At 51.6% G+C, this 16,627-nt stretch overlaps 1 protein-coding gene across 17 annotated transcripts in view; it reads left to right on the top strand.

Moving 5' to 3' along the window:
- Nfasc (neurofascin) overlaps positions 1 to 15,732 on the top strand; it is a 173,766-nt gene extending 158,034 nt beyond the window's left edge. For 10 of the 17 annotated variants that reach the window (XM_029478694.2, XM_029478681.2, XM_029478680.2 and 7 more), the window contains 3 exons: positions 9,894 to 10,025; positions 12,322 to 12,391; positions 15,488 to 15,732. In XM_029478694.2, coding sequence (XP_029334554.1) covers positions 9,894 to 10,025; positions 12,322 to 12,391; positions 15,488 to 15,719 — 434 coding nt within the window. In that variant the 3' untranslated portion in view covers positions 15,720 to 15,732. Of the gene's footprint in view, positions 1 to 1,859; positions 1,977 to 3,185; positions 3,339 to 9,893; positions 10,026 to 12,321; positions 12,392 to 15,487 lie in introns of all 17 variants that reach the window. The other 7 variants (XM_029478658.2, XM_021158882.3, XM_021158809.3 and 4 more) reach the window with 1 other exon arrangement.
- The last annotated feature ends 895 nt before the right edge of the window (positions 15,733 to 16,627 follow it).

Genomic DNA, 16,627 nt, shown 5'->3' with positions numbered 1-16,627 from the left:
AAGTGTCGATGCTGGCTTTCCATCTTATTTGAGACGGTCTTTTGTGGTTTGCTGCTGTACACACAGGGCCTGCAAGCTTCACACTCGTCTACTTTCAGCCTCGGGTCTCCTGGTCTGTAGTGACGGACCCTTGTGTTTCTGTATTCAACTTCTGTTTGGGTTTGGGGGATCCTAACTCGGTTTGACAGGCTTGCTCGACAAGCATCTCTGTCACTGCCATAGCTACTTGGCCTTTCCTAAGAGCACCCTGAACCTCACTGCCTTTGAGGGCATCAGATCTGACTCAGTATTACCTTGGAGGTCAGACCGTTTAATGTAGATGCAAATGCTATTGTATAGAGTCCTGGACTGAGGATAAAGAAAGACACCCCCCATAGTGGAGCTAACCAACTCCATTACTGCTACAAGAGACTTGAACTTCCGGGAAGAGGGAATCAGGAGAGGAGCCAGCGTGATCAAAATGGATCATAGAGCAGAGAAGCAGCCTGTCCCCCTCCCTCCCAGGCAGCAGGCCTTCTGCCGCCATTAGTGGCGCCTTTCTCGGCCCTTCTCTTGACACACACTGTGTTCACCTGGGGCAACCTGACAGGATTGCAGTAGGGGAAAAAACACTTCTTTGAAGTGAAAATCAGAAAATCTTTTATCACTTCCCCAGCCCTGCAGACTCAGTCACATGGCAGATAGATAATGCATAAATGCACCGTCAATACACTCTATTCATGTATGTTTGACAACTGAGTTGGTGACAGTGCCCCCTTGCATTCTAATTAAATATACAGGAGCCATGCTTGTAAAGCCTTTGAACTACAAGCATCCCGGCTAGTCCTCTGCTGCTAAGTCTTTGCTGGGAAATGTGGTAATCAGACTTCTGGGACTCTTGCAATGGGAGGCTGCTTCTGTTCTTCTATAGACAACGGGGCTATGGTTTCAGACAGCTCTGTGGCTTTGATAGAGTAGTTCCCAGACCCCCGGAGCTTGATAATTAACGTCCTCTTTGTTATAAGGAGATGAAGCCTCAGTAGCTATATGGCTGGGAAGCCAGCAAGCAGGGTTCTAGTATAGAGAACACTAAGGTTGGGCTACTGAGGAGAGCTCAGCATCTTTTGGTCCCATCTGGCTTGTGACAGGGATGTCAACTCCGACTGGATTAGGGACCCTGAAGTTCTAGGCCACACAGTACCAGCTGTCCAGGCTTTCATTGATCAGGGGTCCTCAGATCCAGGGCACCTGCCTGGATTAGTATTCTCTAGCTTCAGGAAGCCAGGGGACCCTGCCTGTATTTAGTATTTGCTGCTAGTTATTCTTCCGTGATTTTTGGCAGTGCTAGGTGAGGTGTGGAACCCATGTGCCCCCCACAAGCACACTGCTACTGAGCCCCACCCCAAGTCACATCTGCTTGATTTTCAAAAGCAACCTCTCTCCTTCTGGTTGGAAACAAAAAGCCTACTCGCCCTGTCTGCTGGCATCCCGACCACAGGGCCTGTTTCTTTGCCCCTTTCCTTGCACTGTTCCGGTCTACGGCAAGGAATCCAAAATAAGGGAATCAGTGGAATGACCAGCAGCCTACTCTTGTCCCCATCTTGTGAGGTGTGAGAGACAGCTTCCTGATCTCCTTCACATGCAGACAGGTCCCCTGGCTGCCCCTGCTCAGCGCTGGGTAGCTAGCTACCCTTGGCCTGTGGCTATCAAGACCGCAGCCTGTAGCTCTACTGGGCTAAGTGCACAGCCTTTCCTGACCCCTCCCTTTCCCAGCAGGCTCTGGGTGTGAGAGTATGCATGTATATGGATGTGCCTCTCTGAGTCTCCTGTGCCACCTCTGTCCTCACCACTAATTCCTCTTCTAACCCGTCCTCTGCCAGCCCCCGACGAGCAGTCCATTTGGAACGTCACAGTGCTCCCCAACAGTAAATGGGCCAACATCACCTGGAAGCACAATTTCAGGCCTGGAACTGACTTTGTGGTTGAGTACATCGACAGTAAGCATTGCTATGTGGGATGGGCGTGGCGGCCGTGGCACAGCGCTGGTGGGTTAGAGTCGTGCTAGATGCCCATTAAGGAGATCCTGTTGAACTCCCTCAGGCTTAGAAGCCTTTTAGCCTGGCTTCATTTTAGCCTCATGAAATCGATCCCTACCAGAGGTAGCAGAGGTGGAAGGAACACACAGCCTTGAGCAGGAAGGGACCTCTGATGCCATTAGCAAAGGCCTTGAGTAGCATGTGTCATGGAGGATACGTGGACTATGACCTGTGTCCACTCTTACCCAGAATAACGATGCTGAGTGTCCTAAAGTGAGCCTGGTCTCATTTCTGGGTTGATCTGACCGAGACCCAGGATGTTCTGATGGCTCTGCCGTACTGTCCAGGCCACAGACCTGAGCTGCAGGTACTCTCAGTGCAGAGACTAGTAGGAAGCAGCAGTCACAGACCAGACAGCCAGTGGTTCACCCTTACCCACACACTCTATCAGAGCTTGGGATCAAACACTGAATGGACTGCAGAGCGTGTTCCAAACATCTGCCCTCGCCAAGGCAGGGCTCCTGGTCCTGCGGGGTGAAGCCCACATCTCTCTCACGTGGGCAAGAGTAATGACGCCAATACACTGGCCGGAAAACACAGCCCGGTTATTCCTTCCCCCAAGATCTCTTAGGAGATGAAAACCTGGCGCTAGGTTTTGTGGTCGGAGGAGGACTTTAGAGCCTCAGGCATCCCTATTTAGGTCTGGTTGTTTTCAGCTTCCTGCCACCACCACTGCCTCCCACAGCCCTGAGATGTAGATACTTTGTCTGATATGCCAATGTGGCAAAGAGTTCGAGAAGAACCCAGGAGTGTAGTGAGAGCCACCTCCGTGTGAGATACTAACCATGTGGCCTACTAACCAGCATGCTGGCCCTCCCAGAAAGCGAATCACAGCCAGGGCAGCTGACATGCTTCAGGGCCGAGACAGCCAATCTTGATATGCTTAGTGCTAAGACTGTGCGTGGTGAGGAAGGAAGACTTCAGGGGGAGACAGCATGTAGGAGTTAGAGCTGCATGCTGGAACTGCCTGTTCTGTGTGGTGGACTGGACCTGGGGTGCCTTAGCCTCGGTTTTCCCACCTCTCTGCCTCTGACAGATAAACAGGAACCTAAACACCTTCTCCAGCTCCTGGTGCCTGGTTGTAAGCTGACCTAGGTTTCTGTTCCCCAGGCAACCATACGAAAAAAACTGTCCCTGTTAAGGCCCAGGCCCAGCCTATACAGCTGACAGACCTCTTTCCCGGGATGACGTACACGTTGCGGGTGTATTCCCGGGACAACGAGGGCATCAGCAGTACCGTCATCACCTTTATGACCAGTACAGGTGAGAGGGGATCTGGCCTTGCCATCCCCTGCAAGCATGAGCGCATCTCATCCTCATCCCTAGCTTCCTGCTTGTCTCTTCTTGGAAACAGGTCTCATCTCCACCCCATTCCTTGCCTTGCATGGCGTGTCTCTGACCTGCAGGAAGTCAGAAGCAGTCAGGTGTGCATGTCCAGTGGAGAGCAAGCCAGGATCTGTGAGCCAGGGGACTGAGTGGGGGTGTAGGGGGGGAGCAGATCAGAGGAAACAAAAGACTGAATAATGAGGACAGGGAATGCACAGTCCCCCTCCACCAAAGAGCTCAGTGCATGCACAGACTTGGTCAGTGGGGGGTGGGGCTGGGGACTGCGGGAGAACTGTGCACTGTGCCCCCACTGTTTGGGAGCTTGCTTTCTATGTGTAGAATGAGGGGAGGAGGCCAACCCGGGGTCTTGATTCAGAAATCTCCTGATTAACTAAACCTGGGATCAGTGTGTATGTTGTTGCCATGACAATGTCAGCTTTTTTTTTTTTTTTTTCTTATTTAATTTCACTCTCAGTTTGTCATGCCTAATAGTAGTTTGGGCTGTTGGTTTTTGTTTTTCAATCATGCTAGGGCTAGGACCACAGTCTGGCTCTGTAAGAGTGTCAGCCTGGTTAGAGAAGCATCTTCATTATAGGCTGCCTCGGGCTCAGGAGAGATCAGGTTTAGAATGTTCTCTGCTGGTGGGGGAAACCAGGAGTCTGGAAACCACAGAGGCCCTTGCTTGTCTGTGAGTGTTTGGGTTTGGGTGAGTCTTTCAAATCAGACAGACACAGCCAAGTGGCCTGTAGTCTAAACCCTGGGGCTAAGGGGGGTAGGGAAAGGGATTAAGAGAGAAAAGGATCAGCCAGCCGTCCCTCTAGGGATGGTTTGGTCAGATGCAGGTTATTAGCTGCACAGGATGGGGGGAACCCCACAATGATTTATCTGAATTTCTAAACGTTGACTTGAATATTCATTACTTACTGTTCCCTCGCCAAGCCGCACAAGGCTGATGCTGGTAGCTTGTATCTAGGGAGTCACTGTCCATCTGCATCTCTGACTCATCCTAGCTCTTCTAGCCTGGTCCCTCCTGATGTGTCTCCCTAGGGGGCCTCTCCCAGTCCCACACACTTCCAGGCCACAGAATTTGAATGTGCAGCTCCTTGCTTAAAATGAGCCAGGCTCACTCAGGCAGGATGTCTGAGTGAGCACCCAGGCCATTGTGTTTCCGTGAGAAGCCATGCATCTGGACAGCTGACCAAGCAGAACAGGTAGCTGGACTCTGACCTGCTTGGGGATCCCAAGCTTTTGGATGTATTTGATTTATTTCTTGACAAGCTTGAGTCTAGCTCATGGGCAAGAAACAAAGATGACACCCGAGGGTAGAACTCTATTCAAGAGATGCAGGCAAACCCAGCACTGCCTATTTTCAGAGCTTTGTCCACCTCGGTGACGTGGATAAGACCTGGAGAGAAAGCCAGAGAGAAAGGGGCCAAACCTTGCCTTTGGGGATGGCCTAATCTGTTTCAAGTATAAAGCATGCAGTATGAGGAGGAGGACAGTGATAATGGCTTGACACTTGGTTCTGAATGTCATCTTCGATATCTATTTTTCTTTCTCTGTGCTGGATCTGGAGAGGCCCAGTCTGCTTGCCAGCCTTAAGAACCACAGAAGCATATAGCATTAACAAGTCTCCCCAGACCCCTTCTCAGGCGAGCGGGAACATCCAGGCCCAGTAACTTGTCTCTGAGTTCAGGTTATCTGCTTCCTCTGAGGTCATCTGGAAACTCCTGCGTACAGTCCACATGGGGGGAGAGAAATATTATCACTCTCTGAAGTCTGTGTGTGCCTGTAGATATGTGTCAAAAGCAATTTCCTGTAGGTGGACTCCAGGGGCAAGCCCACACAAACTCCCACATCTCTGGGTTTCATCGAAGCAAAGCTTTTGCGAATATATCTGGGCGCCAACCACAGGTCCTTTAGCCAACCGCAGGCCATCACTGTAGTCTAAAGATGACATGCTCAGTATTCAGGAAGGAAGGAGAAGGGACTTCTGGGAATGCAGACAGGCTTTCTAACCCTCACCAGAAAGATCCCACTGGGAACTTAATCACCCCCTTTTTAAAGCTTCTGAAGCCAGAAACCTGACAGGCCACAGATATATGACCCTGGATTCTCACAGGCCTTCCCATGCTCCACTACTGAGATGAGGGGTGGGCACAAGCAGAACTCAAGCAGCAGGCTTCCCAGAGCTCGGGAGCTCAGAGGGACTGCAGGATGAGACAGCGTGTGTACGGAGAAGGGTGGCGTGGTACTTGAGGGAGAGCAGCCATGTTGTGTTGAAGAAAGTTCATCATGGCTACGTTATTTGTTCACTCATTTCTAGAATGACCTTGAGTGATGTCGTCTATGGCCAAACCAGATTCCTTCAGCCAGGCATGGGAACTGGATGAACTGGCCGGTTAGGAAGTGAATTTCCCATTTTTTAAAAAAATAGTTCAGAGGCTGTGGTTGGATGGACTTTCCCGGAGAGATGTAAAATTAACATATGCCCCAAATTGGAATTGGCACCAAAGCCCCCAGAATAACTCATTCGTGTTTGAATCCGAATAGAACGAGATTGTCAGCAGTCCGCAGGATGGTAGACAACTTCAGAGAGATGCATTTTACCCAAGTTGCCAATTGCCTCTGTGACCACGCCTAGCCCTTGATATGACTCAGAGTCTGCAGCAGGATTGATGCAAATGTGATTTAAGTGCCACCCAGGGTTAAGGTGGTAGAGGTGACTACAGGCTCAGACGATACAAGGCACAGACAAAACCAGACTGAGGGAGTTATTTCTCTGCGTACTCCATCCTGGTCTCAAAACACATTGCCTGCCATAGGAAGGCTGCCTTATGTGACAGCTTAGTATATAGAATAATTAGGTGGAAGCTTGCTACAAGACAGAGTTTCCCTGGCTGGGATTGGGAAGACTTGCCTTGCTTTAGGTATGGCTTAGGCAGCTTGGAGGAGAATGCTTTTTGACCAGAGCAAGAGTCCAGAGTCTTACTTGGCCTTGTCAGGCCCAAGGCAGAATAAGAGCCGCTGCTGTCATTTCCAGTTGGAGTCAGGGAGTATAAATGGCGTCTTTGCTATCTTTGAAGGTTATAGCGTTAGACCCTCGGCACCCGTTTAGCAGATCAATTGAGTGTGGCATTGGTGGTCGAGTGTAATTACTCTGGAGCCTTGTGGAAATGACTTCCTCTCAGCCTAAGCTGAGATCATTCTGCTGTGCTCTTGTTTTCTGTTCCTGAGAAACTCACTCTCTCTGGAGGGAGGTTTGATCTCACTTGGTTTTGTGTCTGAAGTTCACAAGCATCTTTGTTTCTTACTCCCACCCCACCCCAATCAAGTCTGAAGCTACATTTCAACCTCGCCTGGTACTGTCAGGTACTGTTGCTTTCTAAACTGCCCCTGTAACGACTTTCCCCAGGCGTCACGACCTTCTTTCTGAAGCAAAAGGGCGTGTCGTGGAGATGGCTGCCAGAGTATCAGAACAAACACAAGGAAGATGGGGGTGCAAACTGGTCGTTGCAGAGATGCAAACCAACCTCTCTGCAAAATGTGGGTACCACTGTCCAAACACAAGTGACATAATCCCCTCGCCTACTGCCTAGGCATGCTACATAGACAGGAGCGTCCATGTGGCCACTGGCTGGTATGGGGAGAACCTAGAGTGGGGCCCCAGGTTATCTTTCTTACATTAGAATTAGGTCGGTGTGTTCATCTGTAAGTAGTAACCGATCACTTGTTACAGAATTAGCCTTCTGCTGAGTACTAGTTCAGAGACACCCTGAGACTGGAACAGCACTGTTGGAAACAAGGACACAGAATTAACCGTTAAGTTGTATGGAATAGAGAGTGACGGCTTAGGCCAGAGAAGGTGTAAGTTGGAGCGATCAGAGGCTCTTGAGGGAAGGGAGACTGTGAAAAGTAGTCAGGAGGGAGGAAGCAATCTGGAATCTTAGGCAGGGTGTGAATGAGGCGTGAGGAAGGCCAGACAGGCACGAATGCCACAAGGCAGGAAATTAGAGAGGCATTATCTGAAGAATATACAGGAGTGGTAACACTAACCTCACTGCAGCTGCGGGTACCAAAATGCACAGGTGCTGCACATCAAGTGTCAGAGTTGTGTAGGAGGGGTTGACAACAGCCCTTGAATGTGGAGCATGCTTGGAAATTCAGGCCAAGGGGTCAGGAAAGAGTGATGGACTCACAGCTGTGGAGTTGGCTGTGGATGCCAAGATGATTAAAAGGATTGCCAGCCAGAAGTCAAGACTTGCCTGAGGTCAGAGTCGGGGGCTGGGGGGCAGGTGTGGGAGAGGGTAGCTCACTCGCAATGGTAGCTGAGACATGGTGATTAGAGCAACCCAGTCAGCATCCTGTGATCAAGGAGCAGACCTGGCAGGACCTGGAGGCCATGAGAGATGACAACACCTCCTGAGCAGCACAAGGTTGTTTCAGAAGGTCTGACAGGTTCCTTCCGATTTGTGTTTTAAGACATAGAAAGAAGAGAGCAAAGAGGAGGAAGTGGAACCTGCCGGGAGTTCTTGGGTCTTTTATGGGAAAAGAAGACTTCTAGAGCAGAGCAAGAGGCGTTGGGACCTGTGCTTCCAAGCCCAAGCTGCATCCCACTTAAACTCTGGAGTGGGGAAGGAAAGGAAAGACCTTAGACACATAAGGAAGGGACAACTGCAGAGGCTGTGTGGGTTTGGGAGCCCCAGGTCCAGGGAAGGGGTGCACAGTCTGGAGGGCAAAATAGGAGTAGCAGGATTGCTAGACTCTGGGCAGCAGAGGTCAGCAAAATGATGCAGAGGCATGATGGGATGGGTCTATGTCTTCCTCTAGTTCTGGGACAAGAGCTAAGCAGCAACATCACTGCCAAGAGAATCACTGTTCTTTTTCAGTGGAGAGCAGCTGGTACAGAGGTCCAGAGGCAGGCATGCAAGTCAGAGTATGGAGTGCGATGCACAGGGGAGGTGATACAGCCTGATTGGGTGAGGAATGGAGGCTTTTCTCTCATAGCGATTAGGAAGTTTGAAGGGTTGAAGCAAGGAAGTATTTTAATACCTCCTGGGGACTGGGGTCCCTGTGTGAGGAACCCCGAATCGAAACAGGAATGGGAATGGGCTCAGCCTTTTCTCCGCAGCATACACAGTTCAGGGTGTTAACAGCCACATTTCTTGTGGACTCGGCTACTTCGCTGCTGGGGGGCCACTGAAGGCCTGCTTGTTACTCCTTACTGTTCACCGAGAGAGCCTTCCTGGTGTGATGTCCTCAGCCTGGCCCTGAGAAGACTTATGAATCCATTTCTGTATCCTATACAGGCAAAGGGTAAAATGTACCCAGGAGCAAAGACACAGGGTGTCACAGGCCCAGCATGCTTCCTAGGAGGCAGCTTGGTACTGGGAATCAGTCCACGGGCTGTCATATTTCTGCTGTCACCTAACTCTCCCAGGGCTCTCCCAGGGCTCTCCCAGGGCTCTGGATATGTCCCATTCCATGGATTCTTCCCTTCTTGATTCTCAGTCCCCATGAAAGGCCGTGTTTCGGGAAGTATCCCTTTGTCCTTTAGTCCACAGAATGAAGGGTGAGTAGATACGTAGCACACTACCCCAAACCGCGGCCCCTGGACATCATGGACACCATCAAAGGACTCTTGGGCTTCCGTTTTAGACCAATGTGTATTCCCTTCAGACCACAAAGGGATCTGTGCGATGACCCCCAGGCATGGACAGAAGAGAAGGCATGTTGGCTTGTCACGGGCCACCAAGAGCAACCCTGTGAGGTGACCATGCAGGGACAGAGAGCATCACCACCTGCCTGACCTGGGCACCTGGACATGAATTGGTGTCATTGAAAGCACACAGTCCAGATGGGGAGGCTTGAAAAGGCACAGGGCCACCTGAACCTCCATCTGGCCCAGGACCCACTGCCAAAGCCCAATGAACAAAGAGGCTGTGCCTATAAGGTGTCCTCCAGCACAGTTAGACAGTGTGGCCTCGCTTGGCCCACCTGGCTGTGGCCAGTGCGAGCAGTCTATAAGAATGCCGTGCCTTGAGCCCGGCGGTGGTGGCGCACGCCTTTAATCCCAGCACTTGGGAGGCAGAGGCAGGCAGATTTCTGAGTTCGAGGACAGCCTGGTCTACAAAGTGAGTTCCAGGACAGCCAGGGCCATACAGAGAAACCCGGTCTCAGAAAACCAAAAAGAAAAAAAAAGAATGTCGTGCCTCCTCATTAGTAAACGTCTCTATCCTGCAGGGCTGCTCAGCCTTCTGCTTCTCCGCTCCTCGAACCCCTTTTCTTTGCCTCTTTTCTGATCTTTTTGGTCCTTGGCTTCTTTACTGTTTTCTTTTGTCCCCCGAGCAGAGTGGCTTGGGCCAGAGGGCTGCTAGGTGGTAGCAGTAGCTTCTAGGGCAAAGCTGCACAAGAGCCATGCGCCTTCCCTACCCCTCCTCACCCACTCCCCCAAGCAATGGCTCACGGTTTGCTTCCCACCCTCCCTGCCAGCTTACACCAATAACCAGGCAGACATCGCCACCCAGGGCTGGTTCATCGGGCTCATGTGTGCCATTGCCCTTCTGGTGCTGATCCTTCTCATCGTCTGCTTCATCAAGAGGAGTCGAGGTGGCAAGTACCCAGGTGAGATGTGGGGCGGGTGGTCAGGCCCTCCAGGGAATCACCAGCCCCACCCACCCATCCATCCCCACCCTGGCCAGATCCAGGCTCCAATCTCTGCTCTTTTAGGCCTAGAACTTCAGGCCTGTGGCATAGTTGGTCTTTCCTGGAAGCTGCCAGCAAGCAATTGTGTTCATTATATTTTCCCCAGAAGGATAGATGGTGCAATCTAGACAGCTCCAGAGAGTCATGGCAGCTCCTACTGAGATGGCTGGCCCTCCCTTCCTTCACTTAGCTCCCGTCTGCTCGGCAGTGGGGCTTTCTTCAGCCTGAGAGTTATTAAGAGACCCTGTGCCAGGGTGGTAGGGAAGTGAGGTGGCCATGTTCAACATGGAGAGCAGGGGGCAGTACAGAAGCAGCATAACCAAGACAGAATCCCAGTGGCGGCCACACCCTGCTGAGGCTTGTCTTGGTGCCCATCAACACAGACTCAGCAGCTCTGGGTAAGGCAGGCAGTCTCTAAGAGCGCGCCAACCCCTCCTTAGAGTCCCACAGAAACAAGTCTCTCCTGTGCCTCAGGAGCCTCCAGTGTCGAGGATAAGGAGCTCTCACATTGCTCTGTCAGAAAAGAGCGAGGCAGAGTGACAGGGTGGGTGAAATGACAGGAGTTAGGATAACCTGAGAGTAGACATACTGTTGACTGAAGAATGAAACTGCCCCTGACCTAGAGCTCCAGCACCAGACCCATTCTGAGATGCTGTTCCTCCGGGGTGGTGTGTGTGAGATGGCCAAACTCAGAATGAAGGGAATGGGGGGGGGGATCGACTTTATTCTCTCTCTCTCTCTCTCTCTCTCTCTCTCTCTCTCTCTCTCTCTCTCTCTCTCTCTCTCTCTTTAAGATGTATCTATTTTATGTATGTGAGTACACTTTGCCTCTGCCCAGTGAGGGAGGTGCAAATTTAATTCCAGTGGTGAGTAGGGAATTCTTTCACTTTGTTTCATTATATTTAGACTTTTTTTTCTTCTGCAAGAAAGAAAGCCATAGCTGGATAGAGGCCCAGACATGGAGGTACTTAGTGAATCAGGGGGACCCGAACCCCTGAGGAACCCAGCAGATAAACTTAAAGCCTGCCTTTGCCCTCCCAGAAAGTGCCCCAGCCTAGAAAGTTCTCCTGAGACCACTCCCTTCCCTCTAGCTTTGGGGAATTAGCTCATACAGTCAGAAGACAGATGGGTAACCCAGGTACCAGGCTTCAGGTTCTATGGCCTGTTCTCACCTCTCAAATGGGTTGATTATCCCATTCCTGCATCAAAAAGTACGGTATATAATTCTCTGTCCTGGATGTTCAATATGGGGGGCCGGAGGGGGATGTCTGTCTTGAACATTACTGCTAGCTCTGAAGGACCAACCACAGCATAGCAGAATGGGCCTTGGTTATGTCATCACCTCAGAGGCCATATAGGGCAAGAGAGGATGCTAACAAGAGAGGCTCACTGGCAAGCACCTTCATCCCAGAGGTCAGAGAATGCAGCCTCCCTCCCAAGTGCTCTGCTCAGAGCTTTGGAGAAACACAGTCCCCCATAGCTAGCTTCTGTCACCAGTGAGGAAACATGCAAAGGTAATTACAGTGCAGAGCAAACGTCAGAAAGGGCTGAGCGAGGGAATATCTGCCTTCGGCAGAGGAGACGATCCTTTCTCTAGTGTCTATTGGGACAACTTCAAGAAGGAATGGCAGGGAGCTGAGAGGTCTGTCAGCTGGGGTGTAAAGATCCTGTGGGGTGTGAAGGAGGCAGAATCAGCTTAGTGACTGACTGAGCCTGGGGCCATTAATAATGCTTTGTTTAAAAAGATGCTTATCACTGACAGTCGCTGAGCCCAAGCTGGTGTCTGGGGGTCTGTAGTGTGTGTGTGTGTGGGGGGGGAGGTTGTATGTGGGTGCATGCACTTATACACAAAAGCCAAAAGAAGGGACTGACTGACCTATTTCTCTACCTTATTCCTTTGAATCAGGGTCTCTCACTGAGACTGAAACTAGGCTGGTCTCACACACACACACACACACACACACACACACACACACACACACACACCTCACAGCTCCAAAGTTATAGGCACACACAACAACGCCTAGCTTTTTCCATAGGTGCAATGGTCTCCAACTCAGCCTCCCGTGCTTGTACAGCAAGCGCTCCTAACCGCTGGGGTTAGGAGCTCTCCAGCCCCCAAGGCTGTCTTTGGGCTGTGTGTTTAGAAACATTGTAGCCAAAAGAGGCGTTCCTTTTAATCATCCTCCCTGCCTTTCCTTCTCTTACCAATCAGTGCGGGAAAAGAAGGACGTCCCCTTGGGTCCTGAAGACCCCAAAGAAGAAGATGGCTCATTTGACTACAGGTGGGTGACCCCCTTCCGCTCCTCCCCTGGTTACCGGCCTTGCTGCCCTGGAGCAGCTCCTTTGCAGCAGTCCCAGAACCGCTGCATCCACAGAACCTCCTGCCACTGGACTGCTGTTTTTAAGTCTGGGGCAACCATCTGGCTGAGTGTATGTTTCCAGAGAGGTGGAGAGGCCATGAACCTCTACTGAACAGGACTTCCTATTTGAGTCTTCTCCCCTTTTCAGTCAAAATGAGCCTCAGACCCCTTTTCTGTGACGTGAGTGTGACCATCAAGCCTCCTCCAGCCAGCATTCCACTCCTAACCCCCAAGACAATGAATGGCCCCAGAAGGCTCACCACCCTGTGAGCTAGTAGCAGAGCTGAGGGAGCTGGCTGGGCTGCCAGCTGGTGCTTCTGTCCTATGCCTGTGCTCCCTCTCAGACCTGATGCGAACTTCAGTCAGGAGTTTTCCAAGTTGCCCACTGGTCCGTCAGGATGGCCAGTATATTCTGAGCTCAGGAGTGGGTCAGAGAATCTCATCCAAGACCATTTGAGATGGGAAAAAGTGTATCACAACCCTGCTAACTCTGGGCACAGGTCACCCAATCATCCTCTGACCTCTCTTCCTTCTGAACCTCTACCACCTCAGGAGCCTGGCACACACCACCAGGCCGATGGGCAGAGAGCTTCTGCCTGCCCAAAGCCATCTGGCAGCTTATGGCTGCAGCTGTCCATCCAGCCTGACATCCCTGGGAGAGGCTCCTCTTCCTTCCCTGGCTGTCCTGGGATCACCTGGTAGCATCCAGCCTCCCAGTGGGCTGAGAGCTTCCTCCAGCCCTCAATTAAAAGGCTGTGGGACTTTTTTCTCCACACCCTTGGTACAGCCCAGTGAAGATGAAGATAGGATGAGCTGTTTCTGTCTATATCTCGCTTACCTCCAGGTCAGCTTTGGCTCTGTGGACTCTGCTCCTATGGCCTGCATTGAATGAGTCCAAGAGTCCTACTAGGGAAAGGCTAACATTGGGAAATCAGAAGACCTACTTTCTAAGGAAATGGGCCTGAGGACAAAGAGCGGGGTCTCCTACTCTGTCCTTGGCTTTGTTGCTGGGTACCTTTCTCATGAGCCTCTTCCCCATGTCTGTCCTCCTGGACCTTGTGGGTCTCTGGTGGGCCAGACAGCCAGACAGTTGGCTAAACCAGGTGCCTCCTGAGGAAAGTCTCATTCTTCTAGACTAGCAGTTCTCAACCTGTAGGCTGCAACTCTTTGCAGGGTAAAGGGGGTTGAACAACCCTTTCACAGGGGGTGCCTAAGATCATAGGAGAACACCAGTGTTTATGTTACAGTTCCTAACAATAGCAAAACTACAGATATGGAGTAGCAATGAAATAACTATGGTTGGGAGTCACCCCAACATGAGGAACTGTGTTAAAGGATGGCAGCATTAGGAAGATTGAGAACCGCTATTCTAGACCAAGATCCCTTTCCCCCAGTCACAGTCACTCAGCATAGAGCAGGTATGGGCCAGCAGCTTTGCAACCTGGCTATAACCCATCCATCAAGAGGAGATGCAACACCAGTGGCCTGTGACTGCAGGACAAGTCTCTGCTCTTGACAAGAGCTGAGCATCCCATGGAGACAGACTCTTCCACTGCTGTTTCTGTAGTTGCTTGCCCAGGCAGAGCAATGCTAATGCTTTAGGCCTATCAAGGAAAAGGGGTGCATGTTCACCCCACAGCCACTGCGGGGCATGAACACTACATTAGGTAGTCTAAGGGGATTCATATACATGATCCAAGGACTTCACCCATAGGCAGAGACAGTTCTATAGAGACAAAGAACTCAGCGCGTGGGGCTCTTGAAGGGAAAGGGACCTTGGTCTAGAAGAATAGGCCTTGCCTACAAAGGAGATTGGAATAAAAGAGTGCCTGGTCTAGCCAACTGCTGGGCATTCTGTCTCCCATCTGTTTATGTTCAGCTCCAGCTCCACCTAAGGCCCCTTCCCGGTAGCCCAAGGCTGCTGTTCGAACACACTGTTAAAATGGCAGTTTAGCCAGGAAGGACTGATGGCTAGGACTGTGTAGAGGGTGTGGTGTATCCATTCAGACTACCTAAAGCCACTGTGGTTCCTTCTTCAGTCCTCTAGACCTCCACTGCTGGTCCACAGCTGCTTCCTACCTGGGAGTCTGTGTCGCCTGTGAAATATAACCAGCACTGCCTGGTCTCTCTGTCAAGCAGTTTTCCAGCCAGGAGTGGGTAGCACCAGCTTGGTGGAGCAGCCCCTCATATGCTAGAGAGTTTAGCTGAGTGTGGACTGGGCATCGGTTCCTGCAGGCCAATGCCACTGTACCTCCAAGGCCCCGAACTCTTGTTACCCAGGAGGGCCTTAAGGACAGAGAGGGCCTAGAAGAGGCTAATAGGATCCTCCGAGCCTTGCTAGTGTCTTCTCAAATTATCAGGCCTCACATGCTTCTCTGTGTGGTCCTCCCTCCCACCCTACACCTCCTTGACTTACTGGGCCCAGAGTATCAGCATTGCTCTGCTCTGCTCTGCCCAGGCAAGTAGTGTTGAGATGGAAGTGGAGAGGCAGAGCCGGTTGCCTTAGGGCACTTACTTCTTGCCAAGAGCAGGGACTTGTCCCATGGCACAGGCCACAGGAGCTCCACCTTCTCCTCCGAGAGACGGACGGGTTATAGTCAGATCACAGAGCAAAGGGTGAGTGAGACTCACTGGAACCAGAACCTCTGAATTCTTGCCACATGTCTCACAAGCTGTGGCTCTGCTTCTCAGAAGATGGCCAGCTGCTTGCTCCTGCCACAGACAGTTGGCCTGTCTCAGGGAAAGGCCCTCAGATAGGGAGTTTAGAAGTGCAGTCTCTAGTCCCTGACCTTCCCCAGAGTGCCATTTACCCTGGGGAAGATCTTATCCTCTCTGTGCCTCAGTTCCTCTTTTGTAGAGCCTGCTGGGCAAGGGAGGGTAAACACTGGATAGTCTCCAAGACTCCAGTGCAATCCTCCTGCACTGTGTGCTTGGTAGGAAGCCAGCGGCCCTATCCCATCCCACCTGGTTTGAGCTGTGCTGGCCAGTCTGGGCCTGACTCTGTCTCTCTCTGGCCAGTGATGAGGACAACAAGCCCCTGCAGGGCAGCCAGACATCTCTGGATGGCACCATCAAGCAACAGGAGAGCGATGACAGCCTGGTGGACTATGGCGAAGGTGGCGAGGGCCAGTTCAATGAAGATGGCTCCTTTATTGGCCAGTACACTGTCAAAAAGGACAAGGAGGAGACGGAGGGCAACGAGAGCTCAGAGGCCACGTCGCCGGTCAATGCCATCTATTCCCTTGCCTGACGGAGTATCCCAGGCACGGCACTACTTTGCAAGTAGGAGGGGAGAGGGGAGATGAAGCAACTGCAGACCTACCATAAAGCCACCACCACCTTCAGGGACAAGGGTACAACATGGGGGTCTGCCAAGCTGTGAGGGCCAGTGACCACCCAGCTATCCACAACCCCCTCCTAGTGATGCCCCGTTACCCTTGGGTGCCATTAGATGGGAAAGCTAGAGCTATGCTCATTGCAGGGAGCCCTAGTCCCTTGCCCTGTCTCACGGCCACCCTGAGCAGCATCCCACCACGATGGCCACCCCGATCTCGGCTCACGATCATTCATTTCTATTGCTTACGATGTTTTCATTCTCTCTCTCTCTCTCTCTCTCTCTCTCTCTCTCTCTCTCTCTCTCTCTCTCTCTCTCTCTGCTTTGTCTCTCTGCTTTGTGCATCTTCTCCTTCCAAGTCATTGTCTCCATTTTCTTTTACTTTTGAAAAAGAAAAAAAAAAGTCCCTGGAAAAAGAATAAGTGGGCTCTCCCCAAGGAAATGAAAAAGATGGGCAAAAAAAGGATTGATCCGTAACACAACATGCAGAAAAGCTGTAGTATTCAAGCTGCCACCAGGCCAGTGTGTTTCCGAAGGATGCCTTTCGCCATATGCCTCCCTCAACCCCCACTCCCCACCCATCTGCCTCGGCCACATCCATGCTGAGCTGGGCTTGGCTCTTTTCTGGAAAATGACAGTGTTTTTTGGCAGGAAGAGGGTGCACAGGACTCCTTTCCACGCCCTGCTTCAGTTGGGAGGGGGCCTTACCTCTTGCTCCTGGTTCTTACTCCGTCCCTGCCACCAGAGAGTCTGCGGATGAGCTGCTCGGACGATGAGAAAGGGAGACCTACGTGGACTCTGGCGACCAGACCCGAAGCTGGAAG

Source organism: Mus caroli, unplaced genomic scaffold (assembly GCF_978045245.1).
Source record: "Mus caroli unplaced genomic scaffold, Mus_caroli_1 scaffold_1, whole genome shotgun sequence".
In the NCBI taxonomy this organism is placed as follows: domain Eukaryota; kingdom Metazoa; phylum Chordata; class Mammalia; order Rodentia; family Muridae; genus Mus; species Mus caroli.
The sequence above is the reverse complement of the archived record's forward strand: the minus strand, read 5'-3'. Positions and strand labels throughout refer to the sequence as shown.